Genomic DNA, 17,885 nt, shown 5'->3' with positions numbered 1-17,885 from the left:
GGTAGTACATGGAGGCTACTCACCTGAGCTCAAGTCCCTTGAGCTGGAAATGGTGAGGGACAATAAGATGTTAGGAGATACCACTGCCTCCATATTCTTTCTTGGCTGTGCACTGCTCGCCACTTTAGGAGACTGAATATTAGGCTGGACGTGTATTGGGGTTTGCTGTGGCCTTGTATTTTAATAGCCTTATAATTCATAAAGGGGGAAAAAAAAAAAGGACCTATTGAAAGTGTTTCTTGTGCAGATGAATCATACATCTGAAGCAGTCTCATGTGCCTGACAAATAGCATTCACTGCTTGGCTATCAGAACATAAATCACAGTTAAAACCCACACCCATTGAAGGTTTCTGTTCACTTTATTCAGATAGCTTTCAGTTCCCATTTAAGAATGTGTTTTGTTAGATGCTTTCAAATGCTTTTGTGTATTTTTTTATTATCTTATTAAAACGGTATTAACTGGATAATTGCAAATTAACATTTCCTCCCCCCCACCTCCCATATTCCATCAGCTCCACAAATAGCTCTCTAATTTGCTGGGCGCTGGAACAGCAAGCTGAATTAGTTGCTTTATTTAATGTCTTTGTGTTGTCTTTAGAGTCAGTGTATTTGCACAGGTTACAAATGCTGTCTGCTATTCAGATGACAAAAACAAACAAACAAAACACAGAAACAAAACAAAACAAACAAAAAACAAAAACAAAACAAAACAAAAAAAAAAACAAAACAACCAGACTTGGGGATGAAGTTGATTGCAGGAAACCCAAGGCAGCCTTCCTTTCAACGTGAGTTTCTGAACGATGCATGATGTTCCCTATCCCACACCATTTCAGGAGCCTGTCTGCTGTGGCAAAGGACAGGCCATGCCTGCATGCCAAGGGAAATCCTCTCCCAGCCTTGCTGGGCAGACACACACCGGGGCACTGCAGTGCTGCAGGTGCCTGTATCCTGTCAGTGGGGCCCACTGCATGGTTCCCAGCCCCAAAGGAATGGCTTTTCCCCAGCAGGGCCTTGCTACAGCCTGCCTGGGCTTGGCCACCTGGCTTTAGTCTAGGGCACTTTGATCATCCCTAACAAGCTAGTCCTGTCCTCATGCAAATGCTTACTGTGCAACCAAGTACTTGGACCGTTTGGAAACAATAATTGTTTACTGATAAAATATGGTTGTGAAGAATAGGAAAAAAAGATGATAGAACCACAGAATGGTTTTGGTTGGAGGGGACCTTAAAGCCCCCCCAGCCCCAATCCCTGCCATGGGCTGGGTGCCCCCACCAGCTCAGGCTGCCTAGGGCCCTTCTAACCTTGGACAGCTTCAGAGATGGGGAACCCACAGCTTGGCGCAGCAGTGCCAGCTCCTTACCAGCCTCACAGTGGAAATTTTCCTCCTCATACCTAGCCTAAACCTTCTCTCTTTTAGCTTAAAGCCATTCACCCTTGACCTGTCACTATCAGACCTTGCAAAAAGTCGCACCCGCTCCTGCTTCTAAGCTCCTTTCAAGGACCAGAAAGCCACAATGAGGTTTCTTCAGAGCCTTCCCTATCTCTAGTGATATCACATATTTAGAAGGTATTTTTTTTACATGTTTTTTGCATTAACTTATGAAATTTCATGTTTTATATTCTGAGTAGACTGAACAAAGATGCCACAGAAGTAAAGTGGCTTCCTCTCAGACCTCACGCTCCTGTACAGGTGTCAGCATTGTGAGTTTTTATACCTCTTAACTTTTAACTAGAAGAAGCTCATATCCATTTACAAAACTAAGAGCAGTGGTGTGGGAGATGAAAAGTACATTTGGACTTTTTTTTTCTTCACACCGTATAGGAATGGAAAATGTAGGACTGCGTTAGTGTACTTTCTACTGTCACAGACTATTACTTGCCGGGGGGAAAAAAGAAGTCAGATCCACAGCTGAGCAGATGGCGTTCATGAGTCTCCCTGCGTAACACCTCCCACACGGTGAGGTGGGTGGTGAGCTGGGGCCCAGCGCTGGGTGCTGGAGGCAGGATGGGTGCTGTGCAGGACGCGGGGCTGCCTGCATCAAGCCTCCATGGGCAGTTGCACGTGCCTGCAGCCCAGCTTCCCACCTGCACTGCTACCAGCTTCGTGCCCCAGCCGCTGCCTGCCCGGGCTTGACAGGTGATAGATACCTATTTGTCACTTCACAGTAATCGGGTTGGTTGCTAACTGCATGCAGGGCCATGGCATTAGTGTCGCTGCAGACAGAAGGTACTTTCTGCTGATTTTCAGTGAGTTAAATGGGTGCACAGTGGCATTTCTTTCCATAATGTCAGCAGCTAATTTGTCACTAAAGTACGTATATATGCATAATTGTTTGTTACGTGTCTAGAAAGGTTGCATTATTTTATATGCCTAGGAGGTAATAAGAGCAGTCGGAGAGAAGGTAAAGAGAACAATTCTGAAAAGGGGGTGAGATGATCTAAGAAGGATCCGTATTTCCCAGCGTGGCCCGTGTGACAAGGCTTGCTGACACACAAGCTGTGCCCAGTTGATGGCAGTTTCGTCATGCATCACACCAAGTCAGCATGGGGTTTGCATTAACAGTTTAGTCAAGGGTAGCCTAGAAAAGTTTATTGCAAAGCTTTTGTGACCAAGAAGCAATGTCATGGCATGCACCTGCTTGCCCACTGACAGCAGCTTTAACATGACAAGAATGCCTCAATTGCTCATGTCCTAGCACGGCTGGTAGGGACTGGTTGCCCCCTGCCTGGGGGTGCTGATGGTGGTTGGAAGGCAGAGGTAACAGCTTCTGGTTGGCAGGAGGCTGCAGTCAGCAATCGCTGCCTCCTCTCATTCCCCTGCCCTGTAGTGCCTGGCCTCCTTCTGTCCAGCTTCCAGCAGGAATGCTGTGGGCTCCTGTTAACCCATTCTTGAGCTCCAATGGTAGAAATCCTTGTCACTTATCTCCCTTGCCCCAGGAATGGTCAACGGTGACTTTTGTCATCATAGGAGAACATGCAGTGATCTGAGGGTATATGCTTAATCCCTTGATGTTGTGTGGGGGCAGTGGTGTGTTCTGCATAGCTGTGGCTGCCTCAGGACCACATTCAGAGCTGCTGCCAACATAAGGAACACTTCTTTTTTGCAAATATGTAAGTAAATAAACAAGTTCAGCCCACATAAGTCATCAGACCCGGAGTGATAACTCACTGGCCATCTGCTTCTCTCTTCAACATTGTTTTTGTTGTCTGCTTTTCAAATACAAAGTATATCATGGAGAGCTTGGCCTATCAATTTCAGATAATTCAGTCGTTACTGTCATCCATGGGAACAGCAGGTGACTAGGGTTCATTTCTGGACACAGAATTCATGATATCCAAAAAAGGATGGCTTCTAAGAAAGCCAAGCAAGCCACGAAGGCATGCATGTATTATAAGCATGACTTAGTTTGTCAGAACAATTATTTTGTTACTGGAGTTGTTTGTTTTTAATCTAAAGACAGCAATTACCTTTTTCTGCAAATATGACACCCAGGCTTGTGCAGGGAGAGCTTCAGTGATGGCTAAACAGAATTAAGTTTCTCTAGGAACAACCAGTACCCAATAAGTGGCCTCCAACACTTGGGAAATGTCCCTACTCATAGTACTTGTAATAATTTGTATTTGTATTGCTAGATACATCTCTATAACTGACACTAAAGCTATACACTGTTTCAGAAAGAACTTGTGCATTTTCTTTTGCTGCAGGTGATGTTCAATGTCCCCTTTTTTCCCTTGAAACAGCAAAGAAAGTCTCTGAATTTCTGAATGTTCTATTTTTTTTCCATTGGAGTGTCTCACCATTGGTGAGCCCATGTTTCTTGTCTTAAGCGTGATGTTATGACCTAGAAGGTCTGGGCTACTTACCTGATCATTTTAGGGGTGGTGTGATACTGCTATTAGAAGATGGGCATGGTGAGATTTGTGTTTCTGGCCAAATCCTCCTCAGTCTGTTCTCAAATCAGCAGGTTTCACACTAGCTTTCAAGACTTAGCAGTCGAGGGAGAATGTAGTTTTCTGAAGTGGCACAGATAAATAGGAATCTGTTCCTGCGCCTTCTGAATCAAAGTCTTATCACTTTTGAAGTGGCCTGCTCAACATCTCAGCTTGCTAAAAGGAGATTCTGCATTATTGCAGCTGTGTGCTCAGAGGCCACTGTTGCTGTTTGGGTTTCTTTGTCCTTTGAAAAGTAAAATCTGTTTGAAAACTTATCTAGCTGGTTGCGCTGAAACGAGAAGTAATATTGCAAATTTAAATGCATTGTGAATAAAATAGAATTCTGAGAAAAACAATTGTAATGTTACTAATGTATGTCATGAACATGGTGGAAAAATCAAAAGGGCTACCCATTAGAAATATGATTCTTTTTTTTTTAATAAATATTGGAACCATCAAAATTATTTTGAATCAAATGAGTCGTTGATTGCTTTAATTCAGGACATAGAGTACTAGTAGTTTTGATTCATAGTGAATGTTTATTTTGCTCTTGCACCAACCAGGTTTTTGTTCATATTGCGAGCAGTGTGAGTCATGGCAAGCCTGTATGAACTGTGCTTATGAATTGTTTCTCCTGACTCCTAGGGAATTCTGCAAACCAGATATCCTCTAACAATGATGTAGTGACCCATCAGGGTTCCTCTAGTGATGCATTTTTAGCTGCACACCTTGCAGTAGTCTAAGTGCAGCACAGTGTGCAGCTAAGAATGTTGCCTCCTTCATCCCATCACACCAAATCCACGTTCCTGAGCTCACTATCACCTTTCACTCTTTTCTGGAACATTTCTTATCTGGAACATTTTTGTGAGCAGACTTTCCCTCCTGAACATGGGAAAGTGCCTGTAAAAGACTCGTGTCTAGAAGCAGAGGAAGGCAGCTCATCAAACATGCAGGCAGTCTCAATGATGGTTGTTTCTGTAGGCTGGGTTGCATTAGGTTGCAAACAAATCAACATTAAACAGCTTGAATAACTTCAGACTTCAGCAGCCTGGCTTTTCAGGGTCGCCAGTGGTTTAACTATGCATTGGCTGCTGGCCGGAGTGCTTGCTTCCATTAGCTGCTTCATCTTATTACAGGTTTTGTTAAGTCTTGGCACCTTTCCTGAGAGTGAAATGGAGTGTTCCTCAGACTGCTACTGTTGCTGTGACAGCCAGTTACCTTCCTCCTCACTTACACAGACTGTGAATCTGGACAGCGATGTTTCTCGGTTTGTCTGGTGAAGCAGCTAGCCAGGAGCTAATATGAACAGGGTTTGTGAGACCTTACAAGACAGGCAAAGCAAACATGTTCTCCAAGTGAACACAGCACTCATTTTTCAATTATTTTGAGTTCAACATACCCAAATGGGGAAGGGGAGATATTGTGTGTCTGGGCTGCATTAGGGGCCAGAAATAAATGTCCTGCTGTCCTGCTTACCTCCAGGGCATGCAGGTAGACAGGAGGACTGGGCCACCTACCAGCATTGCCCATCATCTCCAGCTTGGTGCCAGGACTCCATTTTGGTTTGCCTGCTGCCCATCCCTGCAAGCAACTCTCTTGTAGTTTAAGCTGGCAGTACTTCTTGGCTAGGTTGCTAAACTTCGGGTTTTTTTCTCTTACCTTGGAAATCTCATCCTCCTACGTAATTACTTGCATTTGTTGAGAGAAATTGCAGCAGAGAAAAGGCTTGTTAGTTTATGGGATAAGAGAGGATAAAACAGCTCTCTCAATCCTCATTCTTTTTGTATGCATTGGAAGGTTCTTGGCAGAGAGATAGCTGGATTTCCAGTGCAGCAGGGAACCATGCTGGCTTGTATTGAAATAATTGGTAGATGCTACAGAAGATTATGTGATAAAACTTACATGGTACTTTTAAGTGGCCAGGTTTTTGATAATTGCCCTAGGACCATTTATTATGTAAATAATTAGTCTTTCCAGATAAGGAGTAGGATACGATTTACATTTGAGAGATTTACGAATGCTAAAAAGGTAATACATGCACACATTGGCAGCTGTGTTCAGCACTAATTTGTATGTTTCATTTCATTCCTGAATTTTATTTCCAAAGCTTCAGACAATGTAGAATTGAGAATATGGCAGCTGAAAGCAAAGCAATTGAGAAATGTATTTGAAAAGCCTGCATATGATATCTGTTCCTTTTATAAGGAATATTTCCTTTATGACCTCCTCCTGCTTTGTATTTATCATTTCAAAGAACTTTGGGGGACTGTCTGTAGGCTGCATCTTCATGAAGCAAGTAGCCAAGGATTTAAAGTATTGTCATTGCTGGCCTGCAGCAGAAAACTGCAGGCGGTTTTAATCTTGGGGTGGGGGGGTTAAACCCAACCTTTTGTGTTCAGATTAGGAGTGCAGGAGGATAGACTTAAGGGTGTTAGTAGGAGTTTTTTCATTGGCAGTTCAGTAATAGCATCAGGCTTTGGAAAAACTTTTTTCCTCTTCTTTGTTATTTCAGTAATTACTATGTGGTGGGTAGAAATCCATAGGGTTTGTGTTCTTTTTAAGTACTACGGCAATGACACAGGGGTGTGGGCGATAAGAAGTACTTGCTTTTATAACTTTTTACTCCTTGGACAGCTGAGGGCCCCTAAATGCCTTCTCCAATAGTCTATCATTGTTTCAGTCCTTGATGTCTGTATTTATTTTGTCTCGGATCTGTCAGCTGGGATAATAACAAGATCCATGCTTGAGGTGGGGTAAGAAAAAAAAGAGGATTTGGCACTAGTATCACACTGACAAGTCTGAAATCTACCAGAAGACTGCCTGACCTACCTTACACTGCTCGGACAATGGAAAGGTTCCCAAACATCTCCCTGATCAAGAAACAAAGCACAGGCAAGTCCCTGCATGCTTGCTTGTGGAGGTTCTCCTGCTTTCATTTAGAAACTTGGAACTATTTGGCTGAGTATTTGGTGATTTCTGGAACAGCTGGGGTAAAGAGTGCTTGCAACTTTTATGTATGGAAACACTGTGACTCCCTACCAGAGCTGCTGAGGTGAGCGCCATAGCTAACAGGATTTACTGCAGTTGGTTTGGAAGGTATTGAGTTCAGCTCAATAGTGATCAGTTTTAATGAAGACTAAAGACTTTCCAGCTCTTCATTTTGCACATAGTTCTACTCAATAGAATTCTAATGCTAATAAATGTATCCCTTTCGTGTAAATTATCTCACTTAAGATGTTTGTTTCTTTTGAAAAAGATCTTTTTAGATATCCAGAAATATTAAGTTTAAGTGGTTTTCTGTGCCTCATAAAAATTCATTATAATATGAAAAGCGTTTTGAAAGAAACCTTATCCTATGCTAGTGCCATTCACGTGCTTTAAAGGATGTAAGTACTCTTTTGTGGTGGGAGTGAGGAGTATGCTTTTCAGAGTTATAGTAGAGCTTTGGGCTTTTTGTTTGTTTTTTGTTTTCTGATGAGATTTTAGTTTATTCTTCTTAATTTCACAACTTCAATCCATTATTACAATGATATTCCTTTGTACTAAGATATGTTTTCTTTGCAACATCTACATGTTTCACTTGTTCTCAGTCTTGACTTTGATAGGAAGGTCGTAGGTTGAAAAATTCACAGCAGAGACTGCTCTTATATCCAACGTGACACTGAAGTGTTATGTTATAAGCACTTCTCTAAACTGAGACTTTGGGTGCTGCTTCCTTCTGCTTAGCACATGGAGGAGGTAAGATCTTGTGCTGACCTTCTGAAAATCTGCGAGATAACAGTGCTCTCTTGGAAGCAAGTCCCTCTTCACATCTAAAAACAGACAAATTAACAATAAAGCAACCAACAGCCACCCAGTAATACAGAAGGGCGTATAGATAAAGTAGCAAAGCTTCCTGTGGCTGGTGCTTCAGAAGCTAAGCAGAGGGGACAACTAGGCGTATTGAGCAGCAGTAGGGCAGGACAGCTGTCCCTGGAGTGGAGAACAGGGCTGCTCAGCATCCCACTGAAAACCAAACTAGAGTGCTGCCTCCACGGGGACACACTGCATCTGTACTGCAGTGGTGTGGTCCAGAGAGCGTTCAGGTTGACAGCTTTGTGTTGCCTTTTGGTCAGGCATGTGTTGAGTCATCTAATTTCTGTCTGTGTTTATGGCTTCTCTCTTGAGATTTTTCCACTGCCCGAATACTGGTTTATGCCAAGACAGCCTCTGAATCTAAGACTATAATAAAATATCCAAGAAGTAATTAAATTACTCTGCTGTGAGGTGATGAATCAGTGCTTTTTTACTGTTCGGAATTTGTCTTGCTTCAATTCTCTTCAAACTGTTGAGTGGGAACCGTACATTTTCAGTGCTTAACCTGTATTTTGAAAGCCAATTTGATATAGGCAGAACTTCAAGCATGTGTGGAAGTAAATTCATGACAAGACGTTGTTTACAAAGGGTGGGGTACTCTATATTCAGGCTTCCCAACTTTTCTCAGGCTTTAAAGATCTCTGCCTGTTATACACGCTATATATGTATGTACATCTATAAAGTAGGCTGGCTATATGGCACAGCTGTATAAGCAAGAATTTTTAGAGGGAGCTTAGTGCCGGGTTGTTCAGCAAATGCTCTGTGGAGCTAGAGCAGCTGCTGGGATTTAGTTTCCTTGGTATGCTCCTTTGGTTTTGAAGGCTGTGAAATACATGCATTGTCCCTTTTGCAGAGATAGCTGCAGCTTTTTGTTTAATATGTGACAAGTAATCCTTACAGACAAGGAGTTGGAATTTAAAACTAAAATATGGTTAAATCACAGCCATGCAATGAGCAAAGCAATGTCCACTTGCTTTGCCAAGGACATTCTCTTCTTTCTGAGCAGATTTTTCCTTTACGGGTGCCTACCTGACATGCAGAATCTGCTGGTGCTTTGTGTTGCTGTAGCACAGAGGAGCTTCATCAGAGCCCAGGGCTTGCTCGTAATGGTATGGTTGTGTGAACTCTTATGTGAGCGTGCAGCAGAAACACAGGCTTAGGGAGGAATGGAAAGACATGTGTAATTAGGCTTTAAAAACATGATCAATAATGGCTTTTACTGTTTGTGTGCTCTACACTAGATGCTTACTTCCTGCTCTCTATTTCAAACTACCAAGCCAGAAAGATAGACTGTCTTTCTAGCACAGTCCAGCTGGCCCCCATATATCAGTAGGTTACTTAAATACCAGGATACTAATGACATGTGACACCAGTGGAAAACAAGAAAGTTGAGGTCAACATTTTTGGCAAATCCTTTGTTACTTTGTAAGAGCAGCCGATGAATGAACTGGACTGCTGTAGCTCTACTTCTCCAAGATTTTGAATTATATGTGTGGGGTCTAATCAATGCTTGACTGTTTGGAAGTCCTTATACTCTCCATGGCTTCCCTCTGTCTCCAGTTCTGCATATTGAGGAGTTCCAGTCCATCTCCCATCACTTCAGGTAACTCCCTCTGAGTCAGATACCAGGCGAGGAGTAGCGTGCCATGAGGTGAAGGCTGGATCCTGCAGTTTGTGTTGCAATTGGATTGTGTTGGTGCCTGAGTCTGGTAAGGCGTGTCTCAAAACAATTGGGTACCCAGATTCACAGCCCTCCTGCATCACTTGTCTTCAATGCAGAGGAAGCACAAATGCAATCAGAAAGGTCTGGGCTGAAAAAATACAGGGCAGTCTTTCTTCTCATAACACAGGCAGGTTTTTCTAAAAAGTCATGCAAGTTAAAATAAATACCACAGCATATAAGCCAGCACACAGAAAAATGAATTGGTGAACTACAGCATGTGTGCAGCAGCAGCACTGCATTCCTGTCATCACGCATTCCCGAAACATAACAGTGAGAGAAATATGATCCGAAACTGGTTTAAGAGGTGCTGTAATTAAGCCAGGATTACTATGCCAGTATAACACAACCTGATAGCATTCCGGAGTGAGACTGAAGACTTGCTTATGATAAGCTCTGAAATATTTTCCTTTTCTACATTTGAAGCTTTTTCTGTCGCACCTTTGACTTGGTGATTTTTCTCTCTGCTTTTGGCAGAGTTTCCCAGAAGTCCAGTCCCAGAAGTTGGAGCCACCCCAGCTTCTTCAGTCCCACAGACCCACTGAGAGTGGCTGCCTTGTTCTGTGAGCTGGGCCACAAGCATGGACGAGCACTGGGCTGCTCTTGCATGTGTAACAGCTAGTACTGCTGAGAGGTGACAAGCTGAAAGCGTTAGTGGCGGAAGTCTGAGAGCTGCCAGGAAAAGGGATCATAGAATGAATTATAGAGTGGCCTGGGTTGAAAAGGACCACCATGATCATCTAGTTTCATCATCCTGCCAAAGGCAGGGTCGCCAACCACTAGACCAGGCTGCCCAGAGCCACATCAGCCTGGCCTTGAAGAGGCCAGGATATGCTACGCTGTGAGCTTTCTGCCTGAGTATCTGCTTACAAAGGCTGAGAAGAGGTAGCAATTACTTCCCGCAGCCAGGGACAGTTGCAGACTGCTGCTGGAAAGGGGTCTCACAATAGCATCTCATTCAGAGACCGAGTTCTGGCCTGTTTCCATGCTAGTGGCACATTTGACAATACAGAGCCATGCATGAAAGTGGGGTCATTTATGCAGCTGGCTGATTTTCCTCTTCATGGGCATATTAATATTAAGCCGTGCAGGTTGTATCTTTTCTCAGGGAGGCTATTGTGCAGAGCTATACCTCTTAACAAAACCGTATCAGTCACAGGCCATTGCCAAGGCCTATAATGTTATATCTCAGTTCAGTGTTTTTCTCCAGTTCTTAATTACATATTTTCCCCTTCATCTTTCATTAAGCTTTCTTCCCTTTCCTTTTTACTGCTTTTCATCTGCTTGCACTACAGACTTCTTTTCTCCTCTTTATTTATTAATACATTTATTTATTCATTCATTTCTTCTCTCCCTCTCCCTCTTTCTTAGGTCCTGCATTTCCTTTCCAGCGTCTTGCAGCACCCTATCTCCCACTTTAAAAAGTTGGAGATTTAAAAAAAAAAGTTTCTATGAAGTTTAAAAAGCTTACAGAGGTTTTTCCTGCTGATGTGCTGGGCCATTTACAAGATAAGGGAGAAACTGAGGTGATGATTTTACAGGGGAGGCATGCAGTCCTCTTAGCAAAGAGGGGCACCGCTTTCCTCCTTGTGTGTCCCATTTCATCTGTTTTGACATTTTTATGTCAATGCTTGCTCTGGTTGAAAACTTCTTGCAGTTGGTCCCCAGGCCAGTCAAGCTGACGTGCCAGCAGGAGCCCACCCTGCTATGAAGTCTGCTCCTCTTTTCTACAGAAACCTGTTTGCCAAGGGGGGGAAGAAGACACGCTGCCCTGACTGAAACTTGAAATACCAGATTACATGAGAGCAATTACCATGTACACGCACAGAGACAAGCATACATGCACACACACACACACACACATATATAAAGCTCATACCATATAGTACCTTGCCATATCATAGAATCATAGATTTATAGAATGGTTTGGGTTGGAAGGGACCTTTAAGATCATCTCATTCCAATCCCCTGCTATAGGCAGGAATACTCCCATAGACCAGGTTGCTCACAGCCCCATCCAGCCTGGCCTTGAATGCTTCCAGGGAGGGGGCATCCACAACCTTGCTGGGCAACCTGTTGCAGTGCTCACCACCCTATTCATCCCAATATCTAGTCTAAATCTACTCTCTTCCAGTTTAAAGCCATTTCCCCTCATCCTGTTGCTACATGCCCTTCTAAAAAGTCCCTCCCCAGCATTCCTGTAGGCCCCTTCAGATACTAGAAAGCTGCTATAAGGTACCTGTGGAGCCTTCTCCAGGCTGAAGAGTTCTCAACTAGTCTCTGTAGGAGTGGTACTCCAGCCCTCTGATCATCTTTGTGGCCCTACTCTGGACCTGCTTCAACGGCTCCATGTCCTTTTTGTGTTGGCAGCCACAGAACTGGGCACAGTAACTCCAGGTGGGGTCTCACAGGTGCAAAATAGAGGGACAGAATCACTTCCCTCTACCTGCTGATCGCACTTCTCTTGATGCAGCTCAGAATATGCTTAGCATAGCCCAAGATATGGTTGGCAACCATATATAATTATTAACAATTACCAAATATAATTATTACTTTTCAATAGTGGAAAAATAAGCTTATGAAACTGAAGCTGGGACCCATGGTTGTATAGCAGTGTATTTGTCACTGATTTGCTATGCTGTTTTGAGCCCCTTGTGTCCTTTTCTTTTTACCTTTTTCCATCAGCAAGATGGAAATAGATCTGCTTAGCACCCAGTTAGCTTATGAAGATCAAAAGTGATAGATATCTGGAGTAATATTTGGTTTTTTCACTTTTAAGAGATAACATAGAATCTTTTCAGAAGCTAACATTTTTTATTGCTTCTCCTAAAGCCCTCAGGCTCTCAATGATGAATTTTGGCTGAAGTAGGGTTGTGATGAAAAGCTTGAACCTGTAAGAATCCTTTGTGGTGTTTTAAGTGTACCTAGGCCCCTTTTCATGAAATTTATAAAGCTCAAACAGTGCCTTTGGAATGGCTACTGTTATGTTGCTGATTGGGAACTGTTAGGCTAACAGAGAGGCAGGATGTTGATTTTTGGTTCATTCTCTCTCTCTTTTTTTTTTCTCCCTGAGGTCTCTATGATCTATGGGTCTATTCAATCTAGTTTCACCTTTTTAGTAATTCAAGAAGGAGATAGTACCTGCTGAACATTAAATACCAGTGCTGCCCAGGGAGGTGGTGGAATCACCATTCCTAGTGACGTTCAAGAAAAGGGTAGATGTGGCACTGAGTGATGTGTTCTAGAATTAGACAAAACTTTACCAATATGCCACAGGCAGGCAAAAAAAAAAAAAAAAAAAAAAAAAAATTAAAGCAGAATTTCACAACTGTTTTGGCCAAATGGAATAAAAAGTCCCCTCCCTACCTGTTGGAACCGTCTGATTAATCAGCAATTTTGAATTTGTTGCAAACTGTGCTTATAAGAGTACATATGTCATTCCAAACAGGAGAGTTGTTTGTAGCTGGGAGCTGCTCTTTCCCTACCTTGCTCTAACATAACTCTGTGAATCCATGCATTTATTTTCTTTTATTAAAGACAACAACAACCTACACTAATTTGAAATGTCTAACTATATAATGTTCTTTCTTTCTTTTCTTTTTTTTTTTCAAAAGCTCTAAAATTTTAGCTTTCTATTCATATGAAGAAAATTACTTTATTTCAGTTTGGCCATTGAAGCAAAAAATCAGTTATACTCACAGTTCTAGCTCTTTTTCCAAAGAAAACAGCCAAAATTTAAACGTACTCTTTAATTATATATTTGATTCATCCCAGTAACAAAACTCAACTTCAAACAATGCAAAAACAGGAGGAAACTTGCTCTGAATTCCTCTCTTCAAAGCAAAGAACTCTTTCAGACACCATGTCAAGAAGACTTGCAGCTGAAACCTGAAAAGATGGAGTAGGAGAAGCTTTAGCTGACCATAGTCGTAACGTCTCAGGACTGAGGGGCCGCTTCAAAAATGGTTTTAAATTCATCTCCCCACATTTGGAAAGGGAAGGTAGGCTTTGCTAGATGGATTGCTTATTTCTTCCCCCTGCCTCCAACTTTAATATGAAAAAAAATGTGTAGTCATAGGAGCAAAATATTACTTGTTCAAATTGTCACACAATGGAGACTCATCCTGTTAACTGTCCCAAAGCCAGCCTGACTCCTACAGTCAATGTGTAGAGGACATAATACGTAAATTGTAAACACTGTACTGCTATTGTGACCATTCCTGCAAGTGTACAACTTAAGTCAATTCAAAGTACTTGAACCATTCCTGTGTGCTGTCACTGGTTCATCAGTGTATGGCAAATTGCTGGAAAAGCACTGGGACGTGTTTTTTCCTGATGGTTGCAGTGGGGCACAGCTCTGACTGTGTTAGAGCTGTTCCCTGCTCTCCTACTTGTTCAACTAGCCCTAAAACTAGACTCATGTTTTTAGTTTAGAATAATTACACAGAAAGACAGTGTCAGGATCACTGTGGTCTTGTTTGTCACTCCCCCAACCCTGCTTTGTTCTGTCTTTCTACTTCTTGACCTCATTTTTCCTCCTCATTGCTTATTCCTATTTGTCTCATTCCTCACATAATGCATCTTTTTCCCATGTCTTTTTTAATGGAACAGAATGATATCTAGGGCTGTGTCTAGACTAGAAGAAAGGTTGAGTTTAGTTCAGATGAAGGTTAAAGTCAGCTGGCCAGCTAAAGGCTGCCTTCAGCCACTTCCTGTACAGCGTGGACGTCATCTGCTCAACTTTCAGACAGTGGAAGGGGAGTTCATGCTCCTGGGTAGGATTTCATTTTGTTTTACATCCAGTGAAATGGGTAGGCTTGGGGGGTTGTATTAGCTAGGTTGTGCTAACCAACCTATCCAGATCTGTCTTGGATTAGAAAGGTTGAGCGATTCTAGAAGTTCTCTTTAGTTCTTTTTGGGTCTGAAGATGAAAATGTTCTATTATAAGCATTGCGTAGGTTGATGAGTAAATTGCCAGATGAGTAAGTTGCACGATGGAAAATATATTTTCATTAATGGTGCTCTGGGCCAGTTTTTTTGCTCATCTTACTTCTTTGCGTTTCTCCCAGTATACGGACATCAACGGAAATATGTAGCTCTCCCTGGTTTTTCACACTGTTGGAAGGAAATGAGAATGAATGAACAAGGACCCAATTTGTATTTGGTTTCTTGATGGGTTTTGTTCATGTCATCTCGACACCATGCGAACAGCGTGGCAGCGAATGGAACCTTGAATGACTCTTTCGTGCGTTGTCTGGCCATAGGCTGAGCAGGGCCTGCTGAGGTGGAGGACGGCAGATGAACTCAAGGCTTCATGGCCATTGTCCTGATGGAGTGTGTCTTCAGGGCTGTTCACTTTGATGTCCTAGTCACTCACTGTCATCTGTCCCGTATTGTGACACTACTGAAAGCTTTCAATTGCTGTCCAAATTACAGACCTCTGATTTTTCCATGCTTTTAGCAATGAGACCAAACCCTGTGGGAAGGAGTGTTCATTCATTATATTTAAAAAATAATAATAAAAAGCAAGCACAAGTGATTTATTAGCTGAGCTTAGGCAGCATCTTAACATCCCTGTGTCATAGTTTCCTTCACAGGTAACACCATCACCAGACTCCAAACGCACCCAAAGAACCGAGTCCCTCAGCGCAGTTTCGGTCCCCAAGCCCTGCTCCATTGCAGGCCAGGGCCACCCTGCCTCAACATGGCAGCAGGCACGTGCGCCTACAGGGCGAGATGCGGGAGCCACGCACATCCTCGTGACCCCAGCTTCCAAACGCCCAGCTGTGGCCCATCTCGGGCAAGCTGCGGGCGTCCTCCACCGGGCTCTGAGGAGGAAAGGCGCGCCTGGAGCGCGCCGACTCCACTCAGGATCGCCCGGGGGACGCCAGCCCCGCCGCCCGCCCGCTCTCCCCCAGGTGTGCCCCGGCCGGGCGATGGGCACGGGAGCGGTGCCGCCCTGCCCTGCTGCCCCGCGTGGTGTGCGTAGGGCTGGCAGAGGGAAGAGGAGGGCGGCAGGGAGGGGGTCGGGCCACCCGCAGCGCAGGGGGCTTTGTATGCGAATGCCCGCGCGCTGCCCGCGGGTCCGGGGAGCGCGGAGTCCGGCGGGACCGGCGCACCGGGCCGGGGCTGCCGTGAGCGCGGATGGCGGCGCGGCCAGCGGCCCCCCCGGCGGCATCGCACCCCCCTCCTAGCGCGGGGCCGGCGGCCGGAGAGTCGGGGGCGGCGGTGAGGGGGGCCGCCGCCATGGCCGCGGGAGGCCGCGGGCCGCTGCCGGCCGCCGGGGCCTGAGGAGCGGCGGGGGGGTCGCGGTGCTTCCGCCGGCCCCGCGGCCGGGCGAGGCGCTCGCTCCTCCTTCCCCTCCTCCTGCTCTTTCCCCTCCTCCTCCTCCTCCTCCTCCTCCTCCTCCTCCCGTCGTGCCGGGAGCCGCCGCCGCCTCTCCCAGCGCCGGGCGCGCTGCGATTCGGGTCACAACCGGCGGCCGTGGGGTTTTCCTCGTTTGTTTGGGTCTTTTGTGTGGCGGCTCACAGTTGGCTAAGCACGGCTAGGCTGAATCGGGCTATTGTTTGGGATCCCGGAGCGTTCACGCTGCAGATCTCCCCCCCCTCCCCTTTTTTTTTCTTTTTTTTTTTTTTTTTTTTTGCCTGAGAAGCCACATAATGTGCCTTTCCTCCTCACGAATCTGGAAGCTGTAAGCCGGACTGATTGCAAATGAAGTGTAATGCATTGTGGGACGTGTGTAAAATTGGATCATTCGAGGGGGAGAGGGAAAAAGAGAGCGGCCGGGCCGTGCCGCCCGCGCCCTAGAGCAGGCAGCGGCACCATGGGCGCAGGCTGCGCCCCGGCGGCGCCGGCGCTGGGCTGACGGGAGCGCCGCGAGGCCCGGCCCGTGCTGCGCTGCTGCGGGGGCACCGCTCGGGCATCCTCAGCATGAAGAAGACGCGGAGCACGACCTTGCGGCGGGCCTGGCCTAGCTCCGACTTCTCCGACCGGGCCTCCGACCGCATGCGGTCCCGCAGCGAGAAGGACTACCGGCTGCACAAGCACTTCCCGCCGGCTTTCATCTCGCAGGCGTCGCGGGGCTACATGACATCAGGTTGGTAGCATCGCCGGCGGGGCTGCGGGCTGCGGGCGTGCGGCTGCGGGGAGCGTAACTTGCTATGAATAATGCAAAAAAAAAAAAAAAAAAAAATAGCGTACATCCACCATTTTGTACCTCGGCAAGATTCACGGCAAGGCCCTCGCAATATGGTGTTTAAAATCTATTAGCGGAGTGAAATAAGGCAGGGGGGAACGGTCACGTCTCAGCGCCGCGGAAGGGCAGGCGGAGAGGAGCGGGCGCGCAGAGCGTGGAGCCCTTTGCTCCTTTTGTGCTGGGAGCATGTGCTGGGAATCTGCTGCTGCACGTTATGCTTGTAATGCAGCTGGCCCCGCTGTAGCCCAGCGCTCCGCCGCGTTTGTCTGTCTACGAGGGGAAAAGGGTCACCTGCCGTGGCCAGCCTGCCCCTCGTACGGACATAGAACCGTGAAGGTTGGGAGAGACCTCTGAGATCATCTGGTCCAGCCGTCCTCTAGCAGCACCTTGCCAGGCTCCGGCTGCGTGTTTCTGCTCTGGTGCAAATGACTGTAAACACGTTTCCATTTGGTGTCGGAGGTGCAGAAGGGGAGCAGAGCCGCGTATGCGGGCAGCGCACACGTGCACCTATGTTCCTCAGGCCGTCACCATCAGGGGAGGCCATAGGGAAATAGTGGACACTGCACCAATGTGTTTGTGCGTGGGGAAGGGACGGCATGCACCAAACAAAAACCAGCACGGGGAAAGGCGGGCATCGGGAGAGGCTCTGCCTCGGCTGGAGTGCTGCTGCGATGTCAGAAAGCCTCGGTTACATTAACGGAAGCTGCTTCATCCTGAAAAGCATCCGCATGGGCTCGGGGATTCAGACATTTCATAAACGGCAAAAGGAAGACTTGGGAAAATGCTGATGGGGAGGGGGACGGGGGCAGAAAATCCTGGAAACCTCCTTTGTTGTTCTGCTGCCTGCTTATTGTGATGCTCGGACATAACATTTCATTCCCACCGCATCAAATCCTAGTTTATCATGAAGGCTCGTTTTCCCTCTAAGGCTCGATTTAGGTTGAGTAGGCGGATTCCTTTAAAGGAGAAAAAGAGGGAGAGGGAGAAAATGAAGGTATTTTTCATGCATTGCTGAAAACATTTCCAATCTCCCCCCCCCCCCCCCCCGATTACTGTTGCAGAGGTTGAGCTAAAGATCGTGGCTGTCAGTTACACACTCACTTTGCTCTCTCTGTCTCTAATAAACATCTCTCTTTGGTTCTCATGGTTTGAAAATGCCGTGTGACCGTTCTTTCGTTAAC

General features: G+C 45.6%; 1 protein-coding gene across 2 annotated transcripts in view; it reads left to right on the top strand.

The window, feature by feature from the left end:
• The window catches only part of STOX2 (storkhead box 2), a 127,692-nt gene that overhangs the window by 47,595 nt on the left and 62,212 nt on the right, over nt 1-17,885 (top strand). The window contains exon 1 of one of the 2 annotated variants that reach the window (XM_031607506.2): nt 15,901-16,605. The exons of the other annotated variant lie outside the window; for it this stretch is intronic. Within the exon in view, the coding sequence (XP_031463366.2) occupies nt 16,440-16,605 (166 nt within the window). The 5' untranslated portion in view covers nt 15,901-16,439. Of the gene's footprint in view, nt 1-15,900; nt 16,606-17,885 lie in introns of those variants that run through there. 2 annotated transcript variants of the gene reach the window in all.

Source organism: Phasianus colchicus, chromosome 4, assembly GCF_987193195.1.
Source record: "Phasianus colchicus chromosome 4, bPhaCol1.hap1.1, whole genome shotgun sequence".
NCBI lineage: Eukaryota > Metazoa > Chordata > Aves > Galliformes > Phasianidae > Phasianus > Phasianus colchicus.
Note: the sequence above shows the minus strand (reverse complement) of the source record. Positions and strands in the feature narration are given on the sequence as shown.